At 48.5% G+C, this 15,732-nt stretch overlaps 1 protein-coding gene across 2 annotated transcripts in view; it reads right to left on the bottom strand.

Moving 5' to 3' along the window:
- The window catches only part of PPP1R21 (protein phosphatase 1 regulatory subunit 21), a 1,307,116-nt gene that overhangs the window by 281,237 nt on the left and 1,010,147 nt on the right, over nucleotides 1-15,732 (bottom strand). For both annotated transcript variants that reach the window (XM_069608410.1, XM_069608409.1), the window contains one exon: nucleotides 8,800-8,916. In XM_069608410.1, coding sequence (XP_069464511.1) covers nucleotides 8,800-8,916 — 117 coding nt within the window. The remainder of the gene's footprint in view (nucleotides 1-8,799; nucleotides 8,917-15,732) is intronic.

Here is a 15,732-nt window from a genome sequence, read left to right on the forward strand (position 1 = left end):
CAAACGACAATGTGGCACCAGTGAGGTATCCGGGAGTGGGTGCACCCAACAGGCGTCCAATCCTCAAGGCTTCTCGGTCACAGTAATGGAGAATCAGGATTACTCAATGGGGTCGGGATGAACTGGGTAGAGAATAAGCAAGCACTTGTGTATGCCGGCAATGTAATGTAAAGGTAGATGAGTCGGAATAGGGTTTTAGAGGCTGGCGCAAAGAGGCGCTAAGTGATTTTGCTGCCGCTTTCGAGGTCTGAAGTTTTTCTATGCTTTCATCAGCCTTTCTGCCAAAGAGCCTTGAGCCATCAAAGGGCATGTTGAGGAGTCTAGCTTGCACGTCTGGTGCAAACCCTGACTTCCTCAACCACGCAAATCTGCATAGCACAACGCTTGCAGCCATGGATCTGCTGATATGATCAGCAGTATCCAGTCCAGACTGGAGACATTCCTCCATTGCCTCCTTCCCGTCTTTAACTATATTCAGGAAGCCTTCCCTTTCCTTGCCTTCCGGAATATGATCAGCCGCCGCCGGAATACAGTCCCACAGGGTATAGGTAAACCTGGCTAGGGTACAGGTGAAATTTGCCGACTTAAGTGCCATACTGCCTGACGTGAAAAACTTTATGTGCCCAGGCATCAATTTTTTTATCCTCTCTATCTGGAGGGATAGTTGGATAAGCAGTTTGTTTTGAAGTAGATGCTGCCTGAATGACTAAACTCTCTGGAGTCGGATGTTTATTCAAATATTCAGGATCCGTTCCAGCTGGTCTATATTTTCTTGGAAAAGTGCTATCTGCAGCAGCAATAGTCTCTGGTTTCTCCCAGTTTTTCTCCACAGCCCTTTGAAGGGCCCTGTGGAAAGGGAGAACAGGATCTTTCTGAGGTCCCTTGACGATTATATCCGTCATGTCATCTTGTTCAAAAATGGGTGAAGTATTACCCCAACCCATATATTCAACTACCCTGGTCATAAGACCCCTGTACCCAGCATCTGCATGCTCTGCAAGATCAGGTTTGGCGAACTCTAATTCTGGGGATGTGTCAACTCCACTGGCAGAATGTAGAGCATCACTCAGGTCTCTCATTCTAGATTCCTGGTCAATACGTTCCTCAGGAACTTGTCTTGTACCATAAGTAACTCCCAAAGGAGTAACCTCGTCTTCTCCTGAAGCAGACTCTTCATAAATTGCTGACAGATTTGAAAAAGTCTGACCTGGGCAAAGGAGTGAATCTCCTTTCTTCCTCTTCCATCTGCTTCGAAGGAATTGGCAAATCCTTCAAAGTTGTCGAAGGGTTCTTTGAAGTCTTCGAAGAGGACTTCGATAATGGCGTAGAGGATGTTTTTGGCTTTGGAGTCGAAATTATCGACGCCGAGGGCGTCGATGAAGTCGTCGAAGTCTTCGAAGACTTATGTTTCTTGTATGGCACTGGAGAAGTGCTCGACTCTCGAAGAGTCTTCGACGGTTTTACATCAAGTTTTTTTGGATTCCTCGACGCTACCAGTCTTTGCCATGGTATCCTTGGACTTCCTTTTGTCGTCCAATGGAGCGACTTTAGGGGTATGGCTTTTTCGAGGGTCTTTCGAGTGGGTCGGTGCCGCGTTCTTGAAAACCTCTATCATCTTTTTGCAGAATTCTTCCCCACTTACTGGGAGAATCCGATTTAGTCGGACAACAAATTTTTTCGATCGACTCTGAAGATGAAGATGATGAGGGAGATCTATGTCTCCTCTTCATTTTTTTCGATGATGACGAAGAGTGTCTCGGTCTACTCCTAGATCAAGATCTCTGAGTGCCTATGGCGATCCGATTCCTTAGAATCAGTCGCTTTCTTGTGTCTTTTTGATGTAACCTTTTTTGAGGTCCCCCTCCCCACCAACAGTTTAACTCTCCTCTCACGAAGAGCTTTCTCGGTCATAGATTGGCAGGACCCGCAGTCGTCGGTTCGGTGACTGGAACTGAAAGCAAGCGTCCCCAAACAGCACGATCCTCCCCGCAATGAGAGACAATGAAGGACTCTCCCAGGATGGGAATAAGGCCAAGACAGAGTGCGGGTGAGCGTAAATGGGAGTTTATCAATAAGAATAGGGCATGCAAAGAACTCTGCAACCTCCGAGAGCGCTCTGCCTGACAATAGCAAAGACAGGCGTATATATTTACAAAAAACGTCATCAAAACCTACATACTATAGGGGGCACAAGTTCATTGGGATTGGGTGGCGACGACTAACTATAGGTGCTGCTGCGGCGTGGTTGGTCTTGGCTGAAGGACGTCACTGGTCACCCTCGTGGGTTGGGCTGGGCCTGGCAGGTCGGCTTGAGTTCATCCGGGCGGTGTTGGTGTGCCAATGCGGTCTGGGGCAGAGATGAATGCCTTTCCTAACTTACTTGCCCTCGGCCATGCACACCGCAGTCATTCAGTCATTTACAGTGTTATTCTCTTTAGTAAATCTTCCAATAGGTTATTTTATAGGTTAATGCAACACAGGAGGAATGCACCTTGTGAGGGGTCTGGAGGTAATATATCGAGGCCTGGTTACCCGTGTCCTGTTGACCGGGGCCATAGGTCGAGGGGCTAAGCTTCGGGGCCTGGGACGGGCGGTACAGGTCTTTCTGCCTTGTTAGAAGTTTGTTATGGATGTTCCGCTGCGTGTTGTCAAAGTGTTGGGTGTCCTGATTGCACAGGGCCATAAGTCTAAGATGGTCCGGTGGGTTGTGGGGTTTACGAGGGGGCGCTTGAGTTTAGACAAAGGTTTACTGCTGTGCTGTAAATAATGCAGGTGGCTGGCCGCGGCCTTGGGTGCTGCAGTGGGGGCTACAAATCTTTGAAGTGGCTCCAGTCTAGTCGGGGGAGGTGGGGTAGCGCAGAGCGGGCCTCTGTTCTCATGTCTTGGCAGCCTTTGCAGGGTGGGAGGGGGAATGGCCTTGTACACATTCACAAAGATATCTCCCTCGTGTGTTGCCGAATGTAGGTAAAAACATCACAAACATTTGAACACTTTCTATAATACTTATTCAAAATCACTTTAAACATGCATTTAACTTTGCTGATGTGTCTCGATTATACCCAGTCCGAGCACCATATTTGTATATTATGTTCTAGCAGCTACAGTATTTTAGTTACATGCATATACATTCGCAGTAAATGAGGTAGTAGTTGGGTCGGTGGAGTACATAGAAAACGACCCGCCACTGTACGTGACGGTGGTGGCACACAAGGGGCTTAGACATACATACATGATAAGTGCATTCTCGCGCATCCTTTACATGAGTTCATAGTATAGTTGCATTCGCTTTCTCGTATACTCAAGCAGCATTAGCTTAGTTATGGCGCAAAACCATGGGAGGTAGGTTGCCCAGTGATCCACGCAACAAACAGATCCCTGGAGCGTTCCTTTATTATTAGCATCCACCTGCAATGGTGTGGGCTCGTCATTGCTTATATCATGGGAGCATGCTCTCTCATTTTAATACATTCTACAGGCGTTTGTAATATACGAGATTTTGTGGAAGAAAGCATACTTTGCAGGTGGTCTTTACATTAATATATACATATGTATAAAGACTGTCTGCCATCAAATGACCATTTTACCGTTCTTCTCATTGTTCAGGCCTGCTGGCCGGGTCATGCTGATAGTGATAATACACTGCGGGAGGTGAACTGTTACAATGTCAGCGTATTTCGCTAGCTCATGTCCGTCTTGTTCGTGGGAACGTGCTCGCAGCGGATCTGCCAGGGTGCTGCGGCAACAGGGATGTGACTCTCCTAGGGTGGGGGCCGCGCTACAGTGCGCTGAGCTCACACCATCTTTACCGGGCAAAAAATGGTTTCTGGGCCTAGCTAAATTTGTGTGGCAATCAATACGTGTGGGCACTCGATACGTGTGGGCAATGTCTCCAGCGGGTGAGCCCTCCACCACCTGGGCCCGGGTGGCACGAGGGAACGCCCAATGAGCCATAGCCCTCACCTGGGGAGAAAACGCAGGCGAGAGGGGTCTCCTGGACCAGTCCTCCCCTACAGAACCGAGACACCAGAGACAAATCCGGTGGGGATCGGTGATCGACATCTTAGACCCACAATCTGCACACTTCTTGAACCCAGTCCTGGGTGTCGAAGACGTTGAAGATGACATTTTCTTCACAGAAAATAGAAGCGCGCCGTTCTCGATAGCGAAGCGATCGAAAAAACGGAACAGAAGCAACGGGCGCGGGTCGAGCTATTTATACCATCGGTGACGTCGACAGAGTATGGAGTCCGTCGAGGGACAATCAACGCCACGACCTTGAGCACAGCGCCCTCTGCCGAGAAAATCTTTTTCCGAAGCAGCGAAGCTGGAGATAACGAATTATCACAAGATGAGGAATACGTGGGAGGACACAATCCATTCGAAATATCTTGCAGAATTCCCCCGGTAAACCATCTGGCCCAGAGGTCTTACCCGTCGGTAGGGACCATATAACCAAAATGTCTGCCCTCGTCTCATCTTGTTTAGGCAACCCTATCGCATTTAGAGCCTCCACAATTTCACCCTTGTTTACTTCCGGTCCCGCAGAGTACAGGGTCTCGTAGTATTTAGAAGAAACTTAATTCATCTCGCTTTGAGTTTTAACATCACCCTCCATATTCCGTATAGCGCAGATCATTTCCCTAGGTTCCTCTCTGTGGCAAAGCCACGCCAGCATTTTGCTAGGCTCGTCTCCCTCTGCATGTGCCTGCGGGGTACATTTAGCATAATCGAATTTGCTGAGGTGCTCCCATTCCTTGATACACCATTGGTGCAGGACTAAAAAATGCCCTTCCGCCTCACCCATCCCTTCCCATTCCCGTTCAGCCAATTCAACGGCCGCCTCTGTGACAGCGAGGGCCTCTAGCATCTCCTTTCTAAGCCCCTCTATCTTGCGAATAGCTGTTCCCCTCATTACCATCCTAAAAGCCTTCCACAGAGTGCTGTGGAAGGCTTTTAGGACACTGCCAGTGTTGGTTTCAAAATATTCCTCTATTCCATCTTCAAGGTAGTCCCTGAAAATGCCATCCCGTAAAGCCTCAACTCTAAGGCCCCAGGTCGGGAACAGTGCCCTGGAGAAAGACCTCTGCCAGGTGCAAATCAGCAGGGGATGATCAGAGAGGACGCTGGCCTTATACTCTACTGCCTCGGAACTCCCCAACAGTATCCTGCCCAGTAAAGATGTAATCTAGAGGCGTATGAACTGCAGATGGTGCTGCATAATGAGAGTATCCTCTCTTATCCTCGTGTTAAGTCCTCCAGACATTTGCTAATCCGAGATTTCACAGCAGAGCTCCTAGGGATCTTGCCGTAGGAGATTTAAAAAAAACTATCAGACCTATGTACCCGGGGATTGAGCGTGCAATTGAAGTCCCCCTCTATATCCCCAGGGCACCCCTCAACACAGCAAACGCTGTAGCACCACTGTTGGGAGCCTATGTGTTGATAATACACACTTCCCTATTTTCAATAAACCCATGGTGCCCTCATCATCCCACTTAAACTCCAGCAGCTGAAAGGGACCGTTGGCGCAACCCACGTCAGGAATCCCCTTAAATAAGTTGAGAAAGGGGAGCCATACACCCCCCCCACATTTTCTGCCAATCACACCCTGCTGGTCTGCAGTAAATTGTGGTTCCTGCAGTAGCGTGATGTGTACCCCTTTCCTTTTCAAATAAGCACTTACCTGAAACCTTTTAACAAAGCTATTTAGGCCCCTGACATGTGAACAGGCAGCCATCTGAACCCACTACTGGGTCCCACTCCAATCACCCACTAATTCTGGGAATCCGGTCAGCACTGTCCTCAAGGGTGGGTGAACAGTCAAACTCGCCACTCAAAGGGCCGCGCCATCCCTCCTGATTTGCCTCCACTGTCCAGGTCTCCAGGTGATGGGCCGGGTCACTCCATATCGCACGTCATGTCATAGTGCTTCTAAACACAATGTTAGCCAGTTCTGGCTCGAAATGGCTCTGGCTCGAAATGCGGCAGTGTCTGATATGGCAATGTCCAATAGTGACACCTACCCGGGCAGGGCCCCCGCAGCCCCTCTGCCACCAGGCTCCGGATCATCATTATCCAACAGGCAGCTGCACACACGATGCAAAAGCAGACCTGCCAGGTGGTCCGTCCTACTCACTTTCGCATTCCTGCAGGGTGTTGCAGTGCCGCCGCCGCACCGCAGAAGAGATCTCCCCCGCTGTGCATATGTCCCTCCGCAGTCACGGCAGGACAGGTCCGCCAATGTTTCTCCCTCCGTCTCTTGGATTCGCAGTGATCCAATGTGCCAGTATGCGCCGGCCTCGACCCGGGGCTCTGCTTGCGCGTCACCCCTGACTGCGCCGTCCCTCAGGGTCTCTGCTGTTCTTCACTACGACCGGGCCGCTAGCACCACAGGTCTCGCTTCTGTGGTTCAGGGCTCTTAGCCAATATATGCCGCTGTCTTCAATCCTTCTAGAGGCCCCTCGGCAGTGCTTACATCTCTGCTGGCTCCCAATGGCCAGCCGGGGACCAGCGGCTGCCACCTTGAGGACCACGTCCTCCATGCTTCCAAGCCCCCTCTCATCATCGGCAGCTGTGTGACTTCAACCGCACTGCCGTGGCTCGGTCCCAAATGTATTCCGCTCTTTTATGCTGTAGTTTCAAGGTGATGCGTTCAATTTTGACTATCATTAAAAGGATCAAGCGGGAGCACACACGAAAGGCAGCCTCACTGCATGGTTGCTGGACACGCCCCCTACCCCCTTGCTTTGCAAGAGTTAATACTATGAGTCATTTGTAAAACATGCATTTGTACTAAAGTGAATTAAATGTATTGAAGAAACAATTCAATTTGTTTTAAGGTTACACAAGAACAAGTACAAAAGATCAAATTACGACTCCAAAACCCAAATGCCTAAATTAGGGTATCCTTCTAAAGCTGAACATCAGTCATCTCAAATAATAAGTTATTACTAAACAAAAATACATGTATTAACAAGATGGCATTTTCCCTGTGGGCTAAATCCTTGCTCTTCTTTTCAGCCATTTTGCTTTTCAGTCCAACTTGGGTCCTTCCTCTCCTCTGTCTTCTACTCTACCTGTGGTGTCCCCCAGGGGTCTAACCTATCTCCCTGGCTTTTCAACCAATACCTGGCACTCCTTGCCCCCCGCATCGCCATTCTCTGCCCTAACTTCCAGTGCTATGCGGATGACATGCAGCTCATTTTCAGGCTACCCTCTGCCTCCTCCTCCCCAACCCTCATCTCTGACTGTGTCTGCTATCCCGGAGTGGTGTGCCACCAATGACCTCTGCCTTAACGCCAGCAAGACAGATTCTCCTTATCGGCACACCGGCTCCCTCCTTCCCTGTAGCTCTCTGGCCAGCCTCTCTTGGCCCTCCTCCTGCTCCCACCTTTGAGGCTAAAAACCTCAGGGTCATCTTTGACTCCGCACTCTCCTTACATCTCTGATGTCTCTAAGAGGTCACACTACCAGCTGCACCTCCTCAGAGGTATTCTTCCTTTCCTCTCCTTTCCCCAGAAGCTCACTGTCTCCAGAGCCCTGGTTCTCTCTAGGCTGGACTATTGTAACAGCCTCTATCTAAATCCGCCTGCCTCTACTCTCCGCCCTCTGCAACTTATCCAGAACAGGACTGTGAGACTTGTCCTTGGCCTCAAGGCCTTCTGGGGCCGCAATACCTTCAACTCTCTCTTCCTAAATACCTTCCTTCCCGAGCCCTTCGCTCATTCGCCTCCAACTCTCTCAGGGTCAGTCGCTTCTACAAGCAACGAGTTGGTGGTAGATCTCTCTCTTCAGCAGGGGCCTCCCTGTGGAACAGCCTTCCTACCTCCGTGAAACTTGAGGAGGACCACCTCCGGTTCAGGAAGCCCCTCAAAACCTTCCTCTTTGCTTCTGCTTTCTCTCCCCTGCTGAATTCCTGGCTGAAACTGCACTGGTTACCTGGCCACCCTGCCTGATCTCGGGCCAAAGCACCGACAGCTGCAAACCTGCACTGCCTCCCTGGTAACCCCTGCACCTGGGGACTGTTTTCTGCATCCCTTCAGTCCCCGTGCTAGCACTTATGTCTGCACCTACCTTGCACATGCCACCTCCGGCTGTTATCTATTTTTTCTACTACCCCTTGTACTGCACTTTCCCCTCTCCCTTCCCCCTCGCACTTTTCCCTTTCCCCTTCCCCTTCCCATGCACTTGCGTGATCTGAATGACACCTGGCCTAGTAAGATTGCTGTCTGTCTTCCCGTTGTTCCCCCTCCCTTGCCTCGTCGCGCCTCGAAATACTTGTGTATAGGCGCGTTATAAATGCCATATCATATCATGTCGTGTCGTAGCACAATTACCAAATGATACAAGATGTAAGCAGCACAAAATGTCATTGAGTGCAGCACAAAGTATCATTGAGTACATCACAAAAGGGTACCCAGTCAATTTACTGAAAAAACCAGAGTACCGAAAATATTAAATAAATATATATAGGGTAGTGGGGTAAGAGGTTATAATGGGTCAGAATGGGGTTGGGGTGGCGTTATAAGGATGGAAAATCAGGGGGCTTGGGGTGACCCCCAAATAAAAATAATAAAAAAAAAGAATTCAGTATTTTTCGCAATGAAATGTACCCCTCTCAATTTTCCATCAGTAAGATCACATATAACCCACAAAAGCAGCCTTGTGATTCACCAAAGGCCAAAAGTATAGGCAATGCTGGGGTAGCGTAAAAATCTTTCCACTGGTATATGTTGGATATTAAACAATGTTTCACCCGTGGTTACAAAGAAAACAACCTTAATACGCAGTCTTGCTTACCTCAGCATGAAAATGAACAGCCCTGCTATCAGCCAGCTGTAGCTGTGTTGTAACTTCCACTATTCTTGCCATGTAATAATTTTTTATCAGATCTTCACGGGAATCTGCCTCTTGGATCTGTAATATACAGCACAATCAGTCACATTAAAATGTTTTAAATATGCAAACATTATGTATTTGCTCTTCCTTGCACTTTTTACAGAAGCAAATCAATTTTTTGTTCAATATATCTACTGATCGTGGTTCATAAATTTGGCACTGATTCACAAAATGGTTAAATGTTTTTCTGACAACATGCATTTCCGAAATCAGCCCGTGGGCAGGGGGAATTTGGGCAAGAAAAACTATTATGGTGAATTACAGGAAAGAACCTGGTATAGTCAAGCCCAATAAAGGTAGGTAGCAGAGTGGTACGGTTTAGACTAGATGGGTGCGAAAGTGGTCTAGGGCTACAAGTACACTCAAAGTAACACAATAATTCCAGTTAGACAGGCAAATATTGTCATTCACTTAGTATAAAACATATATACATTCACTCTTGTGAGAAGATAGAAAAGCATGTTATTCAAAAGCAGTGCAATACAAGCAGTTGGATGCATACAACACAGCAGAAACACTTTAGAGCAACACTAAAAGAGTTCCCTATTATATAAGAAGGTCATCCTTGAGATAGATTTGGGCCTAGTGTCATAAAGTCATCAATTCCAAAAGATATACTTTTCAGGTAGGTTTATTATGTGATTGGACAATGCCAGTGGTTGCAATTCAGAGTTCCAAAAAGTTAAGGAAAGATCAGGTAAGTAACTCTCTTTTTTCGTTGCACTAGGGAAGGCCCAGGAGGGGATCCTTGACCAGACAACCACCTGTCTAGATCAGGCAACATAGATAGGGCCAGGACGTTACGCCATGTAACCCTACGGTGGATAGGGGGGAAAGAAACGGGTGTATTAACTCAACCTCCCTTCATCTGATTTCTCCAGAGACCACTGCTGAGGTTCTGGATTCCATTGGGGACATGTTCTTCTGTGCTCGGTCTGGTCGAGGGAGGTCCAGTGGTCGCAGGTGCAGAGTCAGTATCAGACACAGTATTTTGTTTTGAACGGTCGCAGGGCTTGAATACCGGTTTCAGAAACCTTCCAGCTGAAGAAGACGGACTGCAACGAGAGTCACCATGATCAGACGGTGACAGACAATCTCCAATGGGCAAACATAGGAGCAGGGTCTGCACTGCTTCAATCAGGATTAGAAGGCTGAACATCCAAGAGCCGGTGACTTATAGCACAAGTTAAAGATTCTCCAAGTTCCAGGGATGCCCTTGGACTGGCAACTCTGGCAGTGAGGTAACCCAGGAGAGAGCAGGTCAGTCCACCGGTTGGTCCACGGTCACTTCCAAAGGCTCTGAAGGGCACAGATCCTTGGGCAGGGGTTTAGTATGGCTGTTCCCAATGGTCCAGGGGTCAAAGCACCAATGAGGGCTTTCTTGAGATCAGACAGAGGAGCAGGGCTTCACCGGGACGTAACTGGATTTGATGCTGATCAGCTGCAAAGGCTGTCCCTGGGTCATTAGCAGATGCACTTCTTCATGTGGGTCTTGGCTCCAATGATGATCTGTTGAATGGCCTCCTTTTATCCAAGATTCAGATTGGAAGCTCACTCAGGTCCACTAACTTTAAGTAACTGCAACATTTAAACTGGTAGCCATCATGGATAGCCACTGGCCTTAACATTGCCTCATTCTCCGTACATCCCTGCTGTGGAGAGGGTTGGAGCCCTCTTCCCCTGTAGGAGCTGCATCCTGAGGATCATCACTAGAGGCTTGCAGTGTCTCCTGACTACGTGAGACACCCAACGTGCATCGTGCTACATGGACCCCCACCACTTCCATCAGTGCTATTATTCTGGAAGCGCCTACTTTCTAAGGCACTACATTTCCTAAATGTGTTGTTTGCCACCTTTAATCTCCACTTTGTTTGTGCTGCACGCTTGCCTGCCTGTTCTTAAAATGTCCAGCTCCTTTACCAGCTCAAATGGAGGCTGTGTATTAGTTGGCTAGCAACAAGCGTCCTCTTTGACCAACCGAGGACGCCGGCAGGCGGAAACGCCGGCCCACCGAGTAAGGCCTGTAGAAAAAGGCCCCGTTTACGCGAATCTTCTCACTCGCTGCATATCCCCGCCGTGGAGAGGGTTGGAGCCCTCTCCCCCTCTAGGAGCTGCATACTGACGATCATCAATGGAGGCTTGCCGTGTCTCCTGACTACGAGAGACACCCGACGCGCATCGTGCTAATTGGACCCCCATCACTACTATCAGTGCTTTTATTCTGGAAGCGCCTTCTTTCTGAGGCACTACATTTACTAAATGTGTTGTTCGCCACCTTTAATCTGCACGTTGTATGTGCTGCACACTTGCCTGCTGGTTCTTAAAATAGCCGGCGCCTATACCAGCTGAAACAGAGGCTGTGTATTAGTTGCCTAGCAACAAGCGTCCTCTTTGACCAATCGAGGAAGCCGGCAGGCGGAAACGCCAGCCCATTGAGTAAGGACTGTAGAAGAAGGCCCTGTTTGCGCCTGTTCGTGTCAGCGTGGAGCGCGAAGCCCCCACCCTATGTCAACGCCACTTCAGAGGTAAGCCCTGCACCCTTTGACAATCCTGTCACCACTTTGTCACTGTGCAGTGGAGCTCCCGCCCCCACATTAACGTTGCTGTTCCACGTTACCTGTCACTCAGTCTTCAGGCACGCCACCAGCATTGACCCCCATCGACTAACACTCCCCTGCCTGCAACTTATCCGGGATGTTCACACTGTACTATGTTCCCCGGATACTTGCTATGCTCATGCTGCGCATAGCTTCACCTAACTATATATGTTCGCTACTTGCCTGTGCTGCCCATGTGCTAGCTGCATCCGACCCATGACCTGAGTATTACTGCCGCTGAGACTACTGTACCTTAGTTTGGTGTCCATCTGACTACCGCCCTGTGACTCTCACACTTAGCCTATGCCCAACGGATTGTTGCTATTTGCCAGTGCTGCTCATGTGCTAGCTGTACCTAACTTGTAACTACTCGACTACTGTCGTACGCACTTAGCCTGTGCCCAAGGGACTGTCTAGTCCCAAACACCCTGTATAGTAGCTAGTGCCGCACCCAGCATGTCACTGTGTACCTTATCTTGCTGTGTCTAGTATCTGCCACAGTACCTACTGTTAGGCAGAAACCTGTGCAGTTCCCTCTGGGACAACTGCAAAAGATTTAAGACTACAGGTGTTTGGCAGTAAACCCACTTGGTAGCAGTCTGTACCACACAGATTCACTTGGTAGCTGTGGCTGAGCAGTCAGACTTCCCTCAAGAACAGTTAGGCAGTATACAGAGTATTCACAATAGGTCAAAAGAAAACAGTAGAACTATGCAAACACTGACCAGAGCTTGGTGTAAAAGAGATATAATTATTTATTTAAAACCACATGTAGTAAAACACACAGGCACTAATATTAAGCAGTTCAAAAACACGGTCACTAAAAGATATACACTCCCTTAAAAGAATATTAGACAAGTCTTAAGTAAAGCCCCCACTTATTTTCAGACAGCGGTGAGCCCTTAACGTAGATGGCACTCTAATAATTTGGTTTAAAAGGGAGAGAAAGGCAGAGCATAAATTGAAACAGATCCCAACACTTTCAAAAGAACACAGCAAGAGAGGAAGGCAGAGTCAAACCGTGAAGTTATATTTCAGAAAGCCGGATCCACTTTAGGAGGATCAGAACGAAATGTGTCCAAGGTCACACGGTTGAAAAGTGCACAAAAGTCTCGAAAAGGTTCAGAAAGAGATGGACCAAAAGAAAGGGACTAGTTAGATGGTCAAGGCGGCCAGCCCAGTCCAGAAGGTTAAGGGATTATTATTACCTTGTAGCAATCTTTAGAAAGGGAGGCCTGGCGGACACTGTACCTTAAAGTGGTGAGAATACTCCAGCGGGGACAGTTGTTCCTGGCAGCGGATGCAAGTCGGTGCTTCGTTCGGGGGAAGAGAGGATCTTGTCGGGGAGGAAGACAGGAGTCCGTTGCACTGCCAGGGAAGAAACCAGCCGCAGAGTTCTCAGGTCAAAAAGGAGTGGTCCTTTTATTCGCGGTCCAGTGGTAAGTGGCTATCCGGTTGCCGGGGTGCTTGGCACGGGCAATTCGACCACAAGACGTCCTGGGATGCGAGGAAAAGAAGGTAAACTGGTTGTGCCCACCAGTCAGGGGAAGAAGACTCACCAGCCGGGAGATCTTCTCTTTCGTCGGGAAGTGGTAAGTCGGTTCCGCAGGGCTCCACCGGTGGTGTCGTCGTAGCAGGTCGGCTCAGCTTCTCCCTCGTCGGATTCTCAGGTCCTGTGGCGACTTCTGAGGTTCCAGTCCCAAAAGCCCTGCTTTTATGCAGCACACCCCCATTCACTCAGCCTAGCTGTCAATCAAACATGCTAAGTGGTGAGCCAGCCGGCTCACCACTTGGGCCAATCACACAAGAGTGCGACTTGAGTTACCAAGGTAACTCAGTCCAGGGTGCCTAAACCCCCTCCCACGCCCCCTGTGATACCCAGACAGAGTGGCACCACTTTTGGAGGCTTCTGTGGAGAAGCCCGCCAAAAAGTGGAACAAAGGGCTCGACTTGGATTGGAGTCGCAGAAGAGAACACAAACGCCATTTTTGAATCGAGTCCTGGCAAAAAAAAACAACCGGTGAATTAATATTAAATAAATAAACCGGCGGTATGTTCGAGGCTATGAGAATTAAATAATTAAAGTTGGTAGCCTCGAACAATGGGAATATCCCATAGAGATATATTCGCGGTCGAATATAAAACGTAGTATCCACTGCCACCAGCCAAAACTCGATCAGGGGGGACGGAGACGTGCCCCCTCGACTAACAGACCCCGGGGCAATCAAATTGCCCTGACCAGTACGTCAACAATATGATGGTTTGTACTGGTTTCTGTTCATAATTTGGGACTAGTAAAGCCAATGGTGACTTTACATGCCCTGGGAGACAGTAGTCAGTCCCAGGGTATGGAGTCTATGGTGGGGTGTCACTAGGACACCCCTGTGTCACTGCACGGAGGGTGCTGTGTAACACATAGTAAAAACACATGAGACCCTATGGAGTAAAGGACCCCATAGCCCATAAAACACATTAACAGTCAAAGGAACACCACAAATCATGTCCAAGAGTGGGAGAAAAAGAGTCTCATCTTGGCAGGAGAAAAAAAACAAACTCCACAAATCCAGCAAAGCTGCTGGGGGACTCACTAGGTTAGGAAATTCAGCCTAAACAGAGAATTCTCCCCAACACCTACCTCCACTGCATACCATATCCAGTGGCATCCAGTATTTGTTGCTATATTTAGCATCTTTGCATACTTCTTCTGGCATCACACTCAGCTACTGGTGCCTACTTCAGCATATCACGACACAATCCATTGTGTTGTTTCTAAGCCCTTAGATCTCTAACTTACGCCATTTATTCACTACTCATGGCCACCTTGCAGGGAGTAACGTTCACTACGGTTACCCTCCTACCTCTGTTCCATAGTATCGCCCCAACTAAGTTCCTACCCTGTTTACAGCCTTACCCATCTCGCTCTGACGTGAACTTGGCACCTGCCAACACTGCCCTTTGTCTCATCAGTCCGTTTGAATAGATCCATCTCTTCGCCTCTCCCCACACACCAGTAGTGCCCTGTCCACTGAGGCGGGATTGGGGTCTTGTTTCACATGTAACAAGACAAGTAGACCTCATGCCCTGATGCCAACAAACAATCTGATTAACACCCAGCCTTACAACATAACCCACTGTGTCCACAGACCCAAACAACAAAATCTTGTTCCTTTGGGACCATTATCCCACTACTAGAAACACCTGACATACCAGCAATCAAAGGAGCTCTTATCAACGCCCAATCTATGTTAGCCCATGCCTTGGACATTGCTGACCTCATCTCCAGCAACCAGCTACACATTCTGGCCATAACAGAAACTTGGCTATACCCTGCGGCAGGACCCACTCTGTCACTAGCTCTCCCAGATAATTACACTATCATTCGAGCAGACAGAGGCACGGGCAAAGGTGGGGGATTGGCTTTCATAGCCAAATCACATCTTGCCCTTAGAGAATTCCCTAGTGCTTTCCTTGTGTCAGAAGAACTTTGTTCGGTTAAACTCCCCCTCTCAGCCACCTCGCACCCTTCTACTACATCTCATCTACCGGCCGCGAAGGCCCATTACGCCATTCAAGGAGGATATTACACTCCTACTCACTCAAAACACCAGACCTGACTCTCAAATTATTCTGTTGGGAGACTTTAACTTAGGCCTACGCGAATGACACGAACGCCACCATCCTAGAAAACTCCATCACACAACTTGGCTTCAAACACTGCATTAATGAGTCTACACACAACAAGGGCAGAACACTGGACTGGTTAGAAGACCTCAACTGCACCACCACAATCCTCAACAATGCGCCCTGTGCCTAGTCAGACCACCACTGCATCACCTTTAATATACAGGACAGCGCCCATCTCAATACCAGTACCGCCATCGCCCCAGAAACATTATCTAGAAACATGCCTAACTTAACAGCAGACAACCTACTACCCCTACTTCAGCCTTTTATTGACGCTCCTAAAAACATAAATACAGACCCCTCCTCTCTGGTAGACTTGTACAATGATACTTTATAACAAGCCTTAAATAAAATTGCCCCACTTAAATTAAGAAAAGCCAAAACCTCAGCCCATTTAAATAAATGGTTTACGCTGAACCTAAAAACCCTCTGTAATGCTAAAAGATCCCCCGAAGCCACCTGGAGAAAAACACCTTCAATCGCTAACAGGGATAAGTTCACCTCGGCTGCCCCGACCTACAAAACTGCTATCCTCAATACCAAAAAAGAGATC

The sequence above is a fragment of the Ambystoma mexicanum genome, chromosome 4q, assembly GCF_040938575.1.
Source record: "Ambystoma mexicanum isolate Mex_15411 chromosome 4q, UKY_AmexF1_1, whole genome shotgun sequence".
NCBI lineage: Eukaryota > Metazoa > Chordata > Amphibia > Caudata > Ambystomatidae > Ambystoma > Ambystoma mexicanum.